Source organism: Callorhinus ursinus, unplaced genomic scaffold (genome assembly GCF_003265705.2).
Source record: "Callorhinus ursinus isolate GAN/ISIS: 27379988/994484 unplaced genomic scaffold, GSC_fseal_2.0 scaffold22, whole genome shotgun sequence".
NCBI classification, from domain to species: Eukaryota; Metazoa; Chordata; class Mammalia; order Carnivora; family Otariidae; genus Callorhinus; species Callorhinus ursinus.
In genome coordinates, this window is record NW_027397084.1 from 14,877,179 (window position 1) to 14,893,864 (window position 16,686).

A 16,686-nucleotide genomic window follows, 5' to 3' on the forward strand; every position below is an offset into this window, starting at 1 on the left:
AAGTTTAAGATACACTTAGTTTTTAGGGGCCAAAAAGTTTAAAGTGCTAATGCTTGGGATGCCTGGGTGGCTCAGTCAGTTAAGTGTCTGCCTTCGGCTCAGGTCATGATCTCAGAGTCCTGGGATCAAGCCCCATGTCAGGCTCCCTGCTCAGTGGGAAGTCTGCTTGTCCCTCTCCCTCTGCACGCTCAGTCCTGCTCATGCTCTCTCTCTCTCTCAAATAAATAAATAAATAAATAAATAACATGCTATTGCTTGATGGCATCGATGTTCTCCATGAGTTAGAAGACAAAAGTCACTGGCCGAGGGTGAAGGAGTAGGCTTGCGGATTTGAGGAGAACATAGACACTTAAAACAATTCTTACAGGAATGGAGCACTGGGTGTTATATGCAAACAATGAATCACGGAACACTATATCAAAAACTAATGATGTAATGTGTGGTGACTAACATAACATAATAAAATAAAATTAAAAAAAACAATTCTTATGGGAGACAGAGTTGCAAGGAAGAAGTTTAAAAGCAGAGACACATCTTGAATACTTAAAAAAACTGTAATATATTTCAAAGCTGATAAAAACCACCTTGTACATAACTAATTCCCTACAAATTTATTATACTTTGCATTAGGATTTGTAATGACCACACTGAACACATGAGCAAGATGTCACAAATCCCTGGACATATGGTGTCCGAAGTCAAAATACAACCCAATGATACTTGAGCACTGGACCTAAAAAACATGGTATCCTGCAAAAGCACAGCTTCAGGGCTACCAGAAAGGCACACATCCAGTCATTCTCCCAGGCCCTCTGCAGCAGTGGACATGACTTTCCAGTCTCACTACGTGTGAAAAAAGAGTGATCGGGCTGTTTCGCTATAGTTGCCAGAAAAGAAATCAAAAAGCGCTTTTTTTGCTTCTCCTGAGAGGGCTCATAGCAGGTGACCTCCTACAGTGTTCAAATAAAATAATGTTATGTCAAGGGCCTTTGCCAACTGTCAAGTAGTATACGAAAAATATTTTTATTGTAGCTGGCATTCACTTATATTTCTTTACAGATTTAAAGGAATGTAGAACTAGGAACCTCTTTTTTCCTAGTCATATTGGCATATTCTGAGCTCTGAAAACAGACATGCGCCTTCCTAAATCTTTGCCTATCCTCATGCGTTCTGCTGGGGGTCGCTCTCATTCCCTTTCTGTCTAGCCAGATACTACTCAACCTGCATGTTTCAGCATAAATATCCCTGCCTCTTGGAAGGCTTTTCTGATCACCTCAGCTAGAAGAAGTCATTTCATCAGAACAATTCCAACCATTCCTTTTCTTTTTTTTTTTTAAGATTTTACTTATTTGAGAGAGAAAGCGAGCGAGAGAGCATGAGCGAGGGGGTAGTGGCAGAAGGAGAGGGAGAAGCAGACTACCCTGCTGAGCAAGGAGCATGACTTGGGACTCGATCCCAGGACCCTGGGATCATGACCTGAGCTGACAGCAGACGCTTAAATGACTGAGCCACCCAGGCATCCCCCAACCATTCCTTTTCTATACATAATTTGTTACTTGGTATTTCTGTTAATTATTTTACCTGCCTTAATCTCCTAGAAGGCAGGAATCATGTTTTACATGATGCTTTTTTACCATGATTCTTTGCATATAGCACAAACATGGCCCATTACTTCTGGAAGGGGCTTCAGCGACCATCTTCATGTTACCAGTGAACACCAACTCTAAGTCTCAGAGACCCTAAGAACTTGACCAAGATCACACAGCTAGTGGCACAGCTGGAACCCAAAATCAGGATTCAAACTCTATTCTTACATTCCTTTCATTAAACCAAGACTTGAAATTAGCCTACTTCTATTTTATAAACCAAATCTCAAAAAAGAGTCATTCTTGAGCCTTAAGATTACACAAAGATTCAAATTTCTCTGGAAAAACTCTTATTTCAACTTTCATCGAGACTGCATTTAATTGGCTTGGATTGCATGGGGGAAAAGTGGGTTTCTCTTCTTCCTTCGTTTTTTTTCCTTTTAGCACTCTGTTTTGTTGCCATGTAGCTAAAGTAAGGATAAATTATATGGTAGTGGTGATGCTGGCATAATAAAGGTCAGTGAACAGGGTGAATTTGTCTTTTTTACAAATGTATTGGCTGTACTTGTATACCCTGGCCTTTGATGCTCTTGCCACATTTGTGATTCATAATTGTAAACAGCACAGCAGTTCAGTTACCGTAACAGAAGAAACCAGCAACTATAATATTTCAGCACTGATATTGGAAATGACCTAGAAGTAATTGTCAAGGGCAGGGGCCATACTTCAGACCTTCTGTTAGCCCTACCATCTAACATCACACGTTGTACAGAACAAAAAAGTAAATGTGTTTGTTTTGAAAGTAATTGCATGAAGATAAATGAATACTATATCACGTGTAGAGTTCAATTTATGACTGATTTGATTAGGATAAATTAATTTAGACCTAGAATTTAACTCTAGGGAAAGAATTTATTTATGAAGATAACCCAATTACAAAAGAGCGCTAAATAATAAACTATCATTTTCTCTAATCCACTGAATTGAGTAATTCTCAATGAAATATACACATTTAATGAGAAGTTATGAAATATGGTTATTTTGCTGACTATTCTTGCATGGTTTGATAAAGGTTCACTCTGGGAATATAATGAGGCCAAGAGAGTTTACGTGGGACATCCTTTCATCTAGGATAACTTGGATAATCACTGGAAAAGCCTAAAGGATTAATCTCTTCTGCTTTGTTAGAAATGTCCACTAACAATTCACTCAACTTAGCTTGTCCCTTTCATTGAGAATGTTGGGCATATTATTCTCTGAGCTATGAGTGACACAGTTAAACACCACAGGGCGGACAAAATGTAGCCAGGGAGTTCTTGTCTTACTCAGTCCTTATCTTGCTACGTGACTCTTTGGGAACTGCTTAACTTAACTCTTTTGGTTCCTTTACCTCAAACGGGAAGTGAAGATATTTACTCAAATCCTGAGAGACGTACAACACACTCTTCCCCCTTCTTAATGTGAAACAAGGCTTCCCTTATTCCACTGAGCTGATGAATAGGGATCATTTACCACTGGTTCACTCTGGGTATTCTCAAAGGGCATTATAATTGTCTTCATTGAAGTACTCCCAAGGCTCTTTCTTGAAATCTAATGGTACCTCAGTTACCCGTATCACTTTCTGAAATTTCCTTAAAATCAGAATTGTCACTGCCCGATTTTCACCACAGGAATCCAGGGTAACAGTTAACCATTGTGTAAAGTCACAGCATAAAACATAAATCCTCAGGAAAAGTACCCTTCTTAGATACCCAGATTGAATACCTGCTTTCTACACTGTGTCCTACTTCAGTGTGAAGTCACTTCTCTTCATTGGCTGTTTATGGAAAAAAAAAATACTACACAAGTTCTTTATATTCATACATAAAACACATATTTCTATCTATCTCATTGGGTCTTTATAGTCAGTGAGTTGGAGTTACAGTGTTCAGCCCTTGCTGGCTGGGCTAATAATTTCACATTCTCATATGCTATTATTAAAATTCTGAGGACTGTTAAGCCAGTAAAGATGAATTTACAAGTATGTCAAGATCAAAAGGGCTGGTAGGTGGTCACAGTTCCAAAACATCTTATAAACATGGATATTATTTAGTTCTGGCTTCATGAGGAAGAAACTGCTACATGTTGAAGAAATGTGTTCATTAGGGCTCAGATGGTTAAGCGTCTGCCTTCGGCTCAGGTCATGATCCCAGGGTCCTGGGATCGAGTCCCGCATCGGGCTCCCTGCTCCTTGGGAGCCTGCTTCTCCCTCTGCCTCTCTCTCTCTCTCTGTCTCTCATGAATAAATAAATAAAGTCTCGAAAAAGAAAAAAAGAAAACAAAGCTGGAGCTCCTCAGGCATCTCTTCAGAAAGCAAAGTGGGTTCTGATGCCATGGTCTTCCCCTACCGCCAGACAAGGAATTCTCTGACTACCTGGGAAGGTACATCCTGAAATTTCCAGTCCAGTTGGGACTCCTTCCTGGGCATGTAGATTGCAGAAGCAATATCCTCTGCCAGGGAAAGCAGCACAAGACTAACAAACTTCTTCAAGGGCTTTCCCAAAGCTTTTTCACATTTCAAAATGAGTCAGCACATCCTAAACTCATTTTCCTCATTTGACCCCTATGGAAATGCTGAAAGTGAATTATCTACTTACTGAGGTTGGAATGAGGAAGGCACTAACTTCTTAGTTCAGTATGATTATGACTTGTCAAAAATCAAAACACTTTTTTGAGAAATATTTTGCAAGGCTACTACTAAAAAGCAACAAGAATATCCATTATGCGTTCAAATTCTAATTTTTTTAAATGCTGGAATCCAAAAAATTCAGAGGTATTTCTCAAGGAGAAAATCCTTTAAGAAATGGCATTTTGAGAAAAAGGGAGAAGAAAAAATAATTCCCAATGTTTTCCTCAAGGGAAAATGTTTTATTTGTGGTAAGATATAGAAATATTTTACCAGTGAAGAAAAGAGTGAGGAAACGTGACATTTTCATACAATACAGACTCAAGATTTTCACTTCTAAAATAACATTCTTTGAGTAGTTTATCAAAGAAATTTGGTACAAAAAGGAACACAGGTAGCCCATCAACAAATTAAGCCAATATTGTATTTAATTTCCTGAGAAAAAAATATTTTTTTCCTTTTTTTTAAGTAGCTCTACACCCAACCTGGGGCCCAAACTCACGTCCCCGAGACCAAGACTCAGCATACCGACTGAGTCAGTAAGGCACATTGAGAAAAAAAATATTCTAACCAAATCCATTTTGTTATAATTAGTGACTTACATTCTTAATACCAACTCCAGGGCAAGTTTTAAAAGCTAGAAAGAAATTCAGCAAATGTTGAATTCCAAGCAATGTCCTGAGAATGTGCATTTTTCTTTTCTGCCCAACTCTTGAGTTCTAATTGCCCAGTTCCAGGAACTGGCACACAATGAGAAATTTTTCATTCATTCAGTAAATATTTATTAAGAACTCACTATATACCAGGCAATAGGGATACAGCCCTAAACAAGAAAGACATGATTCATGTCCTCAAGGAGCTCACAGGCTAGGAGATGAGGCAAATGTGAAGCACAGACAAGATGTCAAACTGGACTAGGGATCTTGTGTGATGAGTTGAAGAATTAAAACAACTGCTCCCAGCTTTTCTAACCAAATGCAAGCTCAGGATGAATGCTTAACTCAGAGATAACTAAACAAGACATACTCCTAGCTCAATTTTTGGTTTGTGTTTTAGCTGAAATGCCTAATGGCTAATATAATAATCCATAAAAGGATTATCTTAATTCTGTCACTTATGTATATGGAGCTGGTAATCTCTTTTTAAAATCAAAATCCTAAATTTTGATGTTTGCATCCTGACCATTATTTATTTTTTGTCACATCTGAAGGAGTTATTCTATTAATGAGACATCCAAAAAATGTTGCTTCATAATAGACACAGTTTATGTTGTCTCCCATAAATTTCAATTAATTAGTTTAATTAAGAATTCAAATTGTGCAAAGATTTTTTTTTCCACATTTTTAAATTCAATTTTACAAGATGTAATGATCTCTACCCAGTACTGAATATTTCCTATGAACTATGTTTATTTTACGTAACTACTTGTAAATCCCCCACTATAACTCCGCAAGGTCCTACTGGTCCTATTTTTCAGATAGGGAAACTGAGGTGCTGAGAAGTTAAGCAAGTTTCCCAGAACCACACAGCTAGTTAGTGTAAAGACAGGAATGGAACCTCTTGACTATCTGACTGGTTAATTTTTTCTCTTAAGTATCCTAAATTGGGAACAGCATTCTCACCCTCCAGGGCCACATGCAATAGAATTACTCACTGTGCAACATTATAATGATGTTGCAATAATGCAGTTAAAGCTTTCAAGCAACCAGAGTCCAACAAAACATCTAGGGTGCAATAAAACATCTGATTAACTAGTGAAACGAAATGTGAAATAACTTCTCAGGTAAATGGCAAGGAAATGGAGGGTGTCTAACTACGAAGTCTTTGCTAAAATGAGTATACTGCACCAAGCACTGTTACCAGTAACCTCCCAGCCTGGCTGTGTGAAACTCTCCTAAAAAGAGAGAAAATTATATCACACTAAGTGGGGGTTGGCCTGGAAACTCATAAAGAAAGGCTGGGCCAGGGAAAGCTTGTGCTTTTCCATATTGTTCTACCCAGTGGGGCTCAGTCCCATAGCAGTCCACCCGCATCAATGCACCCACATCACCTGCTCACGGAGGTACCGTCCACCTTCCGAGAGCAAAGACCAGCACACACGATCAGATAAAGCCAGATCACTACCACCACTTTGCAAAAATCCTCAGATGGCCCCAGTAAAACATGGACAGCTTTATGGGTGAATATGAAGGTAAACTTGAGAGCCTAAAATGAAATGCATATGGATCAAATTGCTCTGCACTAACTTCCTAAGAGCTCTCTGTCGGCGGCTATCCAAGTACAAGGGAACTACCACAGCATCCAGAGAGCTTCCAGCGGCAAATTACAGTAAACGAAGCTGACATCCACCCCGTGGCTAAGTTTCCTGAGGTCTGTAGTGCTTTTAGGGGCTGTCTTTCCCCCTCTGGTACAGCGGCCCCGCTACACAAGAAATTTGTGAACACCGTTCGTTTGCTAGGCACTAATGTTGGGGAATCGCTTAAAAAGAAACGTGACTTTCGGCTTAGGGGCAGCATGCTCGCCATTCAATGCCCTACTGGTTTCTTAACACGCATATGATTAATATTGGTACTCAGGAAAGAGAACTTCTTCTGACCTTGAGCGTGCGCGCTAAATAAATTACCTCAGAACGAAAGTGGTGGGATCTCATAACAGCATCTGGGGAGAAAAGAGAAAAACGAGACTTCATTTAACTCCCTGTTCTTCACCTGCCGAGTTGCTAATGACTTACGTGAGGGACAAGGGTCGGGAAGGCACCTTCCGGACGCCTTGATTTCGGTGGGGACACACTGTAGGGCGGGGAGGTTATTAGGCCATCGCTCTCTAGGTGAGTTCTCCGAGAGAAGTTTCAGGGAAAGTTCTGGGAGAGTTGGGGAGCCCCGAACTCTCCATGCCTTACTTTCTTACCCCTAAGCTCCAGCGATGGATAGGTGAAGTGAGGATGCCGCAGCCCCGGATTCTGCTCCTATTACCCTTAGGGCTTTAGCAAACTGACACTGGGAATTTGCGTCCGTGCCTCCCCTCCCAGCTCTGGACATTACCGTGGTTATCCCATCCGGGGAGACCGGAGGAAGGCGGTGAGGGTAAAAGGGGCAAGGGACGTTAAACACATAAACGTACTAGGCTTGCGGAGTGGGCAATGATGGGGGTAGGGACCGCGTCGCGGACGCGAGCCCCGCTTCACTCTCCAAATTGGCTTAAATGTTCCTCCTAGTCCGAAGAAACCCGTCGCGGCGTGTCTTACCTCGGCTCCTTGAACGACCCGAAAAGACCGATTTCATCGGATGCCTCCCTTTCTGGAGCCTGCGGTGCCAGCAGCAAAAGAAGACGATGGTGGCGATGGTGCCCAGCAGAAGCAACAAGAGGAAGAGGGCACATTGGATGCTGTAGGGTCTCAGCAAGACGAGGAAAGCCGCGGCGATCATGGTGCGGGCGAGGCGGGGGCGGCTCGGCGGCGGGGCTGGAGGGCGGCGGCACAGGCACCCGTGCCGGGCGCACCACGAAGCGGCGGGCACGGACGAGCGCGCCTCAGCGCGTCATGCCCGTCGCTCGCGGCCCCGCGCCCAGCCCAATGGCTGCGCACCCCGCGCCAGCCGCGCTATGCGAGTGATCCAGGGCTGCGGGGAGCGCTTGCCATGACTCAGCAGACGGCGACGAGGCAGGGACTTGGCGGCGGGGAGCCTCTCCCCTCCCTCCCCAGGCGCCCCCGCCCCCGTCTGTGCGCAGCCCCCCGGCGCAGCCCCGCCAGGGACGCGGCGGGCTGGGAGGAGCAGCACTGCCGCTGTGGCCACACGGGTCCCGCGCATCGTCTTGCGGCCGCCACCGGCCTCGGCATCCCAGAAGCCGGGCGCACGTGGGTCGGGGCGGGGACGCGGCGCCCGGGCTGCAGCGGCGGCGGCCCGCGGGGGGCGGGAATGGGGCGCCGCGGCGGGGGCTCGCCTGATGACATCACGGCCGGGCTGCGGCAACGCGGGCGCGCGGACATGGCTGCGGCGGCTTCCGCGGCGGCCGCGGGCTGCGCCCGGGCCTGAGTGCCCAGCGCCCTCCCGCGGGGCCGCCCGCCAGTTTGCGCGGTCCGCGGGTGCACAGACCCCGCGCCTCTCTGCTCCCCGACACCCGGGGCTTCCACCTCTCCAGCCTCCCTGGGCCGAATTGCTGGAGAGCCCGGCGACAGGGGGCGCCAAGGAGCCCGGGGGAAAACCGTGAGGCGCTGGCAGGAGCCTGCAGGCGGTGCTACCCCCACCTCCCACCTCCCCGCGCCCCGCCCCGAGGTTGGGGCTTTGGAGGATGCAACCGGGTGAGCTATTGCTTGCGGGGGGTTCCTCGCACGCTAAAGCGTGAACACCGGGACGGGCCTTCCCTGGGAATTGGGGTTTTCCAGGAAAGGGAGGCCCACCCTCTCCAAGCCCCTCTAAAGTGGGAGCGCTCCCCAGTAGAACGCTCCGGTCTGCAGACGTGAACTGTTACACCCCCAAACTAGGTGCTATTTCTCAGCCGAGAAATGGGCACTTTAGATTCTTCTGCATCCCTGCGTTTACCGTCAAACCTTGACTCATTCAGTGCGTTTGAAGAGAGAGGCAATTTCAGATTTAGGGAACTGGCAGATAAAGGAAGTTGGAGACTGGCTTGTAAATATTTTGAGGAGAAATATTTTAGGGAGTGTGAGGAAATAATGATCTGCCACGCTCAAAACGCACACATTCCCTCCTGCCCCCTCCTCGTTCTTCATAACCCGCAAAAAGTATATTGTTGATGGCCAGGAGATTTTACAGCGGTCTCGGGTGCAGTGCCAACGCAGAAGGTGTGGCGGGAGCGCAGCAGTGTGCCTTTCTGCGGACAGCCACTGCCACCTGGCCCGGAAGCCGCTGCGGCTGCAGTCTGCGGCATCTTTTGGCCTTGGCCGGCGGGCCGGGTACTTTACCGCGTTATGCTGCTCCGTAGGCAATGCAGGCATTCCCTGGCGGGGAGGGGTGGGAGGCGGGGAGGGACGGCTGTTTTTTGCTTATTTTGTTTTATTTACTCGCATAAAGCAACAGCAATTATAGTGACATAAACTAACACATTATCGCCTTTGTGGAGTCTCTATTAACTACTGAGGTGGACTCTTAGTTTGGAATATTTAAGACACTGAAGAAATTGTCATTAAAAAAGTGATTTGTAAAATTCTGAAAAGCATTTAAAGAATAGATGACAACCCTTGAGTTGTATTTGCTTGTGGGATCTCAAAATCGGTACCGTTTTCTAACTATACAAAACCAACTGTACAACTCTGCATAAAAGCTTAACCATTGATGTTTCCAAGGCCTTGAACATATTACCATGTGTAGGCATTAAAGGCAACTCAAAAAGGCATTGCCCAATGCATTTCCTAAATGCCAGATTCATAAACATGGGAAACCATGGATGAAATTTTCTTATGTACAACTTGTTTCCTAAAGCAAAATAAACATTCAAGTTTTTGAGACATTTTGCATCACATTTGGTTGTTTTGGTTTGAAGATGCAAGGACCTTGCTTGCAGATGCTGTATAAGGTGAGAATGTTGAATGTCAAAGAAGAGGCTGTGCTACAAGTCAGGATAGGCTTCATAGGTCGCTGGTACTCGGCGTCCACCAGGTAGCCCTGCAACATGTTCACATTGCTCAAAGGTCTCCTGTTACCGCAGCCCACTGCAGTGAACGACTGTATTCCTGTCCATTATGCAGGAGTATTGAAGAGAATCCTGAGAGTCTGCAATGTGTGGGACATCAGGAAAGGAAGAATTCTTTACTGCATTGACTCCCAGGGACCTGGTAGAATAATTTAAAACAACAACAAATCTGAATTAACCTAATGCAAACATTGGCAGAAATATCAAATAGAATTTAGGAAGGTCACTTTTACTTTGTACTTCCCACCAGCTAAAATTTGTGAGAGAGCTAACATGGCCCAAATATCCTCAAAAGGTGTCTAAGATCACAAACACAACATAGTAACCAATTTGCTCCAAACTCTGCATTTTTAACAACAAAAAGCAACTAAATAGCAATTATGGTTTTCTGAGCTATTACTTTAGCACAATTGTTATCATCCTGTGTCTTGCTGCAGCCATTTGTAAGTTTCAAATACACACAAGAACATCATTTATCTCTCTTGGCAGGCAAATGCCTTAACTGCCATGCAGTAGGATTATAGATATTTCTTTTTAGAGGCATTTGTGTTTGTTCTTTACATCAGTTATCTCAAGGATACTAATAATAAGGAAACCAAATCATTGAAAGAATTTAGTATTCAGGTTCCATTGCTATTTTCTGATTTGTTGCTAATTGACCATTTCCATCTCCAAATAATGGCATGTTATTAATTGCTTCTTTCTGTGCGTTTATGTGATGTTAATACATTGTGGAATTTAATAAATATTAAATCAGCCACCAATCCTTTTTGGAAGTTAATTTAGTAGAATTCATATATTTTCTTTCTGCTAGGTTTTCATTACAAAAAATAACTGACATCGTATCAAAGTCACAAAAAATTAAGGTTTGGCAAAAGGAATGGAGGAGGAAGGTCCTTGATCAGATGTTTCATATTAAGAAATGAACAACCAAGATGGAAAAGTATAGATCATTTTTTGACTTTTTATGCTAGTGAGTTAGCACTGTCACACAAGGGAAGACAAATGAGTTGATAAAAATGGCTAAGAGTGTTTGGTATCAAGTATGTAGAAGATGATCCATCATGCAGCCCTGTTCCCTTTGGGTTCTCAACCAAATTGAGAATACACATGAGGAACCAAAAGGAAATTAAAATATTAACTTTACTCAGGGTAAATTCAGATTGAAGAACATGGCTTAGATCCAAGGCCAAAATGGGACATCTTATTCCTTTTCCCCTAACTCTGTGTACCCACCCAGTCACAGCTGAAGAACTACAGGCCTTCCCAACACTAGGGCACCAGGATACTACTTCTTACCTGGAGACCAGAAGCCAAAAAGAGCCTGACACTCTCCCACCCATGAGGCTTGCAGTATGACTGAGCAAGAACAGAACCATATGTGAGAAGGGAACCTTTCAGACATCAGCCCTGCCCACTAGTGGCTGGAAGGCCCTCCCTGATTTCCCCCATCACTGAGTTATTCACCTGACAAAGTAAGAGTGAGTAAGGGGCTTTAATAAAAAGAATGAAGCTCTGAAGTATTTCTCTAGAGATAGGAAGTGGTGGCACAAATTCCTAATTTATGGGTCAGAAAGAAAAGAAGTCTCCACCCCAATCTGTGTAGGGACCAACTGAGAAAAAGGGAAGAAATGAACATGACTCAAGCTTTGCGCTAGGGGGGGAAGGACAGTTCTGAAGGAAAAGATGACAAATTGAGTCTTGCATCCATTGAGGTAGAGATGTTGGAAAGATATCCATGTAAAATTATCCAGCAAGCACATGGAAACATGGGTGGAGAGATCAGAACCAGAGACAGACTGGGAGTCATCAACATGAATTATAGTTGAGGTCATGGATATGGACAAAACGACTAAGGGAGAGAAACTATATGAAGAATTGGAATCAGAACTTTGGAGATGACTTCCATTTGTGGACTGGAGAAGGACAGCAGAAGGCAAGTCTGTGAAAGCCCAAATGGGAAGTGTTCCAATTTAGTGGCTTTCTAGAACAGACGCACAAATGGGAGGTTAAGGCGTGCGAGGACTGAGGACTGGTGACTAGGAGACCTCTGCAAACCTTCCAGAGAACTGATTCATCCTAGTGGGAGAGGCTAAAACCAGTCGTTAACGGATTGAAGAGGGAGTAGGAGGTGAAAACAGGAGAGAGCCTCTGTCCACAGTCTTCAGAGAAATTTAACTATAAAAGTTAAATTCTAACTCTAAAAGATAATTCATCTAAAAGGAATGAGTAGAATCGTGATTAAATCCTGAGTAATGGCTTTTTTAATTTTTTTTTTTTTTTATCAGGCTGGGGTATGTAAGCAAGTTTCCAGGGAACTTGAGAAATTGAACCAGCAATGAGAGAGAAATTAAGAGTTAAAGAAAGGGGAGAAGGGGTATTCTTCTGGGCATTTATAGTTTAGCTGTTTATTTTAACATATCTTTAGTCCCCCAGATGGGTTCTTTCTGCTCTCCACTGCTTTTGACTCCTCAGTTAACACTGACCCTGACTAGTTAGGATGACTCCCTGCCCATGGTCTCCTCCCCACTAACCCTACCTACTAACAGTCAGACTAGGGAAAGGATTTTTAGGGAAAGATAAAGAATACCTTGGAATGGAGCCCAGATTATCTGTAAGCTTTTATTACAAACCTAAATGGAAGTGAGTATATTACCCAGCTGGTAATCACACAATGTAACTACATTGAAATATTACCCTATTGAAAGCAAAAAGTTTAGGTAAGAATGGCTCTAGCAATAAATTTTTAGAAATAAGTCATACTGAGTTTGGACTGGTAACCTACTTGTTCCTAGGTAAAGTTTTCTACTCTCAGAATTTAAGCGGCATAAAAGGAAAATTGAGAGGTATCTGAAGAAACTTGTTGTGTGGCCTATGTATTCCCAAATCATTTTTCATAACAATCTGAGACCAAGACCTGTGCCAACAAAGCATGGGTTCTTGTATTGAAAGGTAAAGGAGCTGCATCATCTAGAAGAAATGACATTGTGTAATGTAATGTTGGAGGCAATCTCAAGTGAATCGTTCCAAATTGTTCTTGTAACATTTTAGAAATTTTAGAGCCTAATTAGGATTTGTTGTCCTATGGGTTGCGGAATCCCAAATAATGTTGTTGGGGTGGGGGGAATGTTCTTTTTTGTGAACATTACAGGCTTCTCAAAAAAGTCTACTGAGTCTGAGAGTTTAAAAAAATGTCAGTGTAATTGAATTCATCTACCCTATAATGCTTTGCAGACAGTTTTTGGAAAGTAATCATTTATTATCCACTAGCAAATAGAATTCACTTATATAGTTTCTAACATTGAGTGTGGGATTAGTCATGCAGCAAAATACTGAGTCATTTGGCAAGAAAATTTACTCATAGTTGTATGAACTGCCAATGGAAAATTTGAGAGCTGTTCATAAATCAAATTATAAAGCTCTTAGAGTTATAAATCACTGAGCAGCATTGTTCATTATCATTCAGACAGTGTAAAATATTTCTACCATTTCTAATAGGGGCAATTTACAAAGCAAGTTTGAAAGCTGAAGTTAGTGCCTTCCAGTTCCACCATAAGGGTTACAAGCATTTATACATTCTCAAGTGAAAAAAGAAAAAAAAGTAAGGTAGGAAGTTTATAGTTGCATAGTAAATATGAGATGAATAAAATCTTGACTAATGTTTATGAATGAAATTCCAAATTGTGTTACTGAAATGACAGCAATATCTAATAGCTAAATTTCCTCCATTTCTTATAATTTTTTGTAGCACTTTTACATTAAATTTTTTCTGCCAATAGATTTATATGCTAATTTATTAGCATGCTGATAGCCTGAAAGAATAATGTCACTAAGACAGCAGAGGTAACAAGTATCCCAAAAAGAACAGAGAACTTCAATGAGTAACTGATGATTAGTAAAAAAATGTTTCAGTAACATACTATTCCAAAGGTTATTGACATTATCCCAATGTAATGACATCCTGTGGATCTATAACAGAAAGAAAAGTATATCTTAAAATGTCTTTGTTAACCCCAAAACACTTTTTGGGGTAAAATAGGGAAACAAACAGCAAACACACTAAATTTGAATATAGTGGAGTTTGTATTTCAATGAAGAAAGCCCAAAACCTAAAGCCTGTTCTTGCTGTCCTATCTGCTGCAGGAGTTCTGGAATTAATGGACCTGGAATTAATGAATGGACTTCTAGGATCCTAAAATTATATATAAAAATGTGGGTCTCTTTTGGGGACCATGGTCCATAGTTTTCATCAAGTTCTTAAAGAGTTATTAAGAACAAAAGAGAGGGGCACCTGGGTGGCTCAGTTGGTTAAGTGTCTGCCTTCAGCTCAGGTCATGATGCCAGGGTCCTGAAATGGGGTCCCGCATTGGGCTTCTTGCTCAGCGGGGAGCCTGCTTCTCCCTCTACCTGCTGCCCCCCCCGCCCCACTTTGCTCTCTCTCTCTGGCAAACAAATAAAATCTTTAAAAAAAAAAAAATAACAAAATGGAGAGGGAGGGAGGGAAGAAGCGAGGGGGAGAGGGAGAGGGAGAGAGAGAGAATTATCAGAACCATACAGATCCATACAGATTCCAAGGCTTCTGCAGTATCAAATGCTTCTCTCAGTCCATCAACATTAGCATTACCTAGGTACCTCCTTGAGACTGGGAGAAGAGTCTTAGCATGAGCAGAGGAATTTCTCAACTCTAATATATAAAAGTTCTGGGACATCTCCCAAATGCAGGCAAATGCTGCCCACCCTGAGACTAACTGGAGATGATGTGCTGTCCTCTTGCAACTTTGAACAGATTAGGAAAGAGAAAAATGAGTTCCCTAAGGTTAACTCTCATTGAGATATTTGTTCTAACCCTGAAAAGGAAGACTCTGTTAACTATCTAGGACCACTTCCACACCCTGCTGTCATGGGAAGGGCTAACTTGATTCCTGAGCTACCTTCAGACCAGTTAAGCATCCCAATTTATATCTAGATATTTGGATGGATAAACCCATTCTGAGCCAAAAACACTGGTACTAAAATTTGGTCTTGAGCTCAGAGTCTGCAAGGACTCCATAGTCTTAAGGCTTAAAAGAAAGTCAGGAGGACTTAATATCAGGCTCCCCAAAGCTACTCCTAGACATCCTGGCAAATGTTGCAATTACTTTTCCTAAATCCTGCCTCAAGCCACAGTTTATGAAGCTTTTCCCCATTCATCCTTCTATGGAGACTCGGTAACTAGGGCCCTCAATCCCACCAGGATAATTCCTTTATTTGGTATGGAAGACCTCCTGTCCATACCAAGTGCTCAGCTCCATCCACTGTATCTCTAGCTTCCCACACTTGCCATACTTATGAACCTTGACTCCACCCCGCCACCATATTTTCAGAACATTGGATCTCATTGTCTTATCACTGTGATCCCATTGTGCCGCATCATGAGGCTTATTATTTCATCATGTGACTTTCTCACTCCAGTGGGCAGGCCCAGTTTCCAGGGGTGTTCTGATCTCTTGGTTTGGCTGGTTCTATTTCCTCCAAGTTCCCTTCTGACCCTCTAGCCTGTGAAGGGTTTAGTGGCACAACATTCATGCATTCCACCTAGAGACCAACTTTGAACTGACGCCCTTTATTGAGTGGCTCATACCCTTTGCTCTAGTGAGCACCATTCTTTGCACAATTTCATTTTGCGGCCATTTGAAATGAGGCAGGAATCCACCTTGAGAAGACACTGTAGGACTGCAAGTAGTGTACCAGAACCCCTGGCAGTCTGCCACCTGTGAGCTGTTGAAGTCTGGGTTTTAGTGCCTAGATTAAGAGGCACCAGCAGCAGCACCCTGGGAGTTGCTTGGTATAATCTTATCCACCTCTCTCTCTCTCTCACTCAAACAGCATGGGACACCATGTCCTGAGCTTCCTCATTACTGAATGATTATCTTGGGGTGGACTACCAAGTTGTTTTAGTAGTAGCTAACACTTGCTGAGTATCTGTTCTCTGCTAAGTTTCTGCTAAATGTTTTTACATACATTTACTCATTTAATCCTCACAGCAACCATGGGTAAGTACTACTCATCTCTTTATAGATAAGGACCTTGAGGCTTAGAGATATAGAATTTCCCCCAAGATGGCAAGTGCTATCACGATTCTCCAGCACTTCAAAAACCATACAGTTTTTGTTGCATGCTTTTCATTTACACTGCCTCCCTGCCCACTGTAGCCTCACGCCTAAAGGAATTCCTCCCAGTTAGGTTTGCTGGGCAGCTACCCTATCTCTCTTCTGACTGTCCTCAGACTAACCCAAACCAGATGAATGAGGGCCAACCAGACACTCCAGCAGTATATCAGCTGTTTCCCAGCACACGAGGGATCTGCTCCTCCCCTTTAGCCTATGAAGGATTTGCCTAGACCACTTCCTCTATCCTTCAATGCAGCAAGACTTCTTTTGTTGAAAAATTATAGATCCGTTCTTATTATTTCATTGCCCCATCACTATCACTTGGGTAAATTCAACTCAGCACCTCCAGGAAGCTAAACTAGTTTGGGGCAGGCTAAGCAGAGTCCCACTTTGGAAAAAGGCCTCTATTAGAGACCATCTGACTGTCCCTCCTAAAAAAGATAGCTCTGGGGTGCCTGGCTGGCTCAGTCGGTGGAGCATACAACTCTTGTTTCAGGGTCTTGAGTTCAAGCCCCATGTTAGTATGAGCCTACTTTTAAAAAAATGGATAGCCCTAATAATTTGTCTTTATATTTTTAAGTAAGACTTGGTTTGTCTAATATAGCATCATAGGCATCCAGATTAACACATACACACA

General features: G+C 42.9%; 2 protein-coding genes across 18 annotated transcripts in view; one reads left to right on the plus strand and one right to left on the minus strand.

Annotated features, from left to right (window-relative positions):
• The window catches only part of DST (dystonin), a 478,114-nt gene extending 470,231 nt beyond the window's left edge, over positions 1-7,883 (minus strand). For 4 of the 15 annotated variants that reach the window (XM_073905154.1, XM_073905136.1, XM_073905129.1 and 1 more), the window contains exons 1-2: positions 7,496-7,882; positions 6,848-6,909 (exon numbers count right to left, since the gene is read on the minus strand). In XM_073905154.1, coding sequence (XP_073761255.1) covers positions 6,848-6,909; positions 7,496-7,676 — 243 coding nt within the window. In that variant the 5' untranslated portion in view covers positions 7,677-7,882. Of the gene's footprint in view, positions 1-6,847; positions 6,910-7,495 lie in introns of all 15 variants that reach the window. The other 11 variants (XM_073905132.1, XM_073905128.1, XM_073905150.1 and 8 more) reach the window with 7 other exon arrangements.
• Positions 7,884-8,225: 342 nt separating this feature from the next.
• Positions 8,226-16,686, plus strand: part of BEND6 (BEN domain containing 6) — a 48,221-nt gene continuing 39,760 nt past the window's right edge. For all 3 annotated transcript variants that reach the window (XM_073905262.1, XM_025890720.2, XM_073905261.1), the window contains exon 1: positions 8,226-8,548. The gene's annotated coding sequence lies outside the window, so the exon portion shown is untranslated. The remainder of the gene's footprint in view (positions 8,549-16,686) is intronic.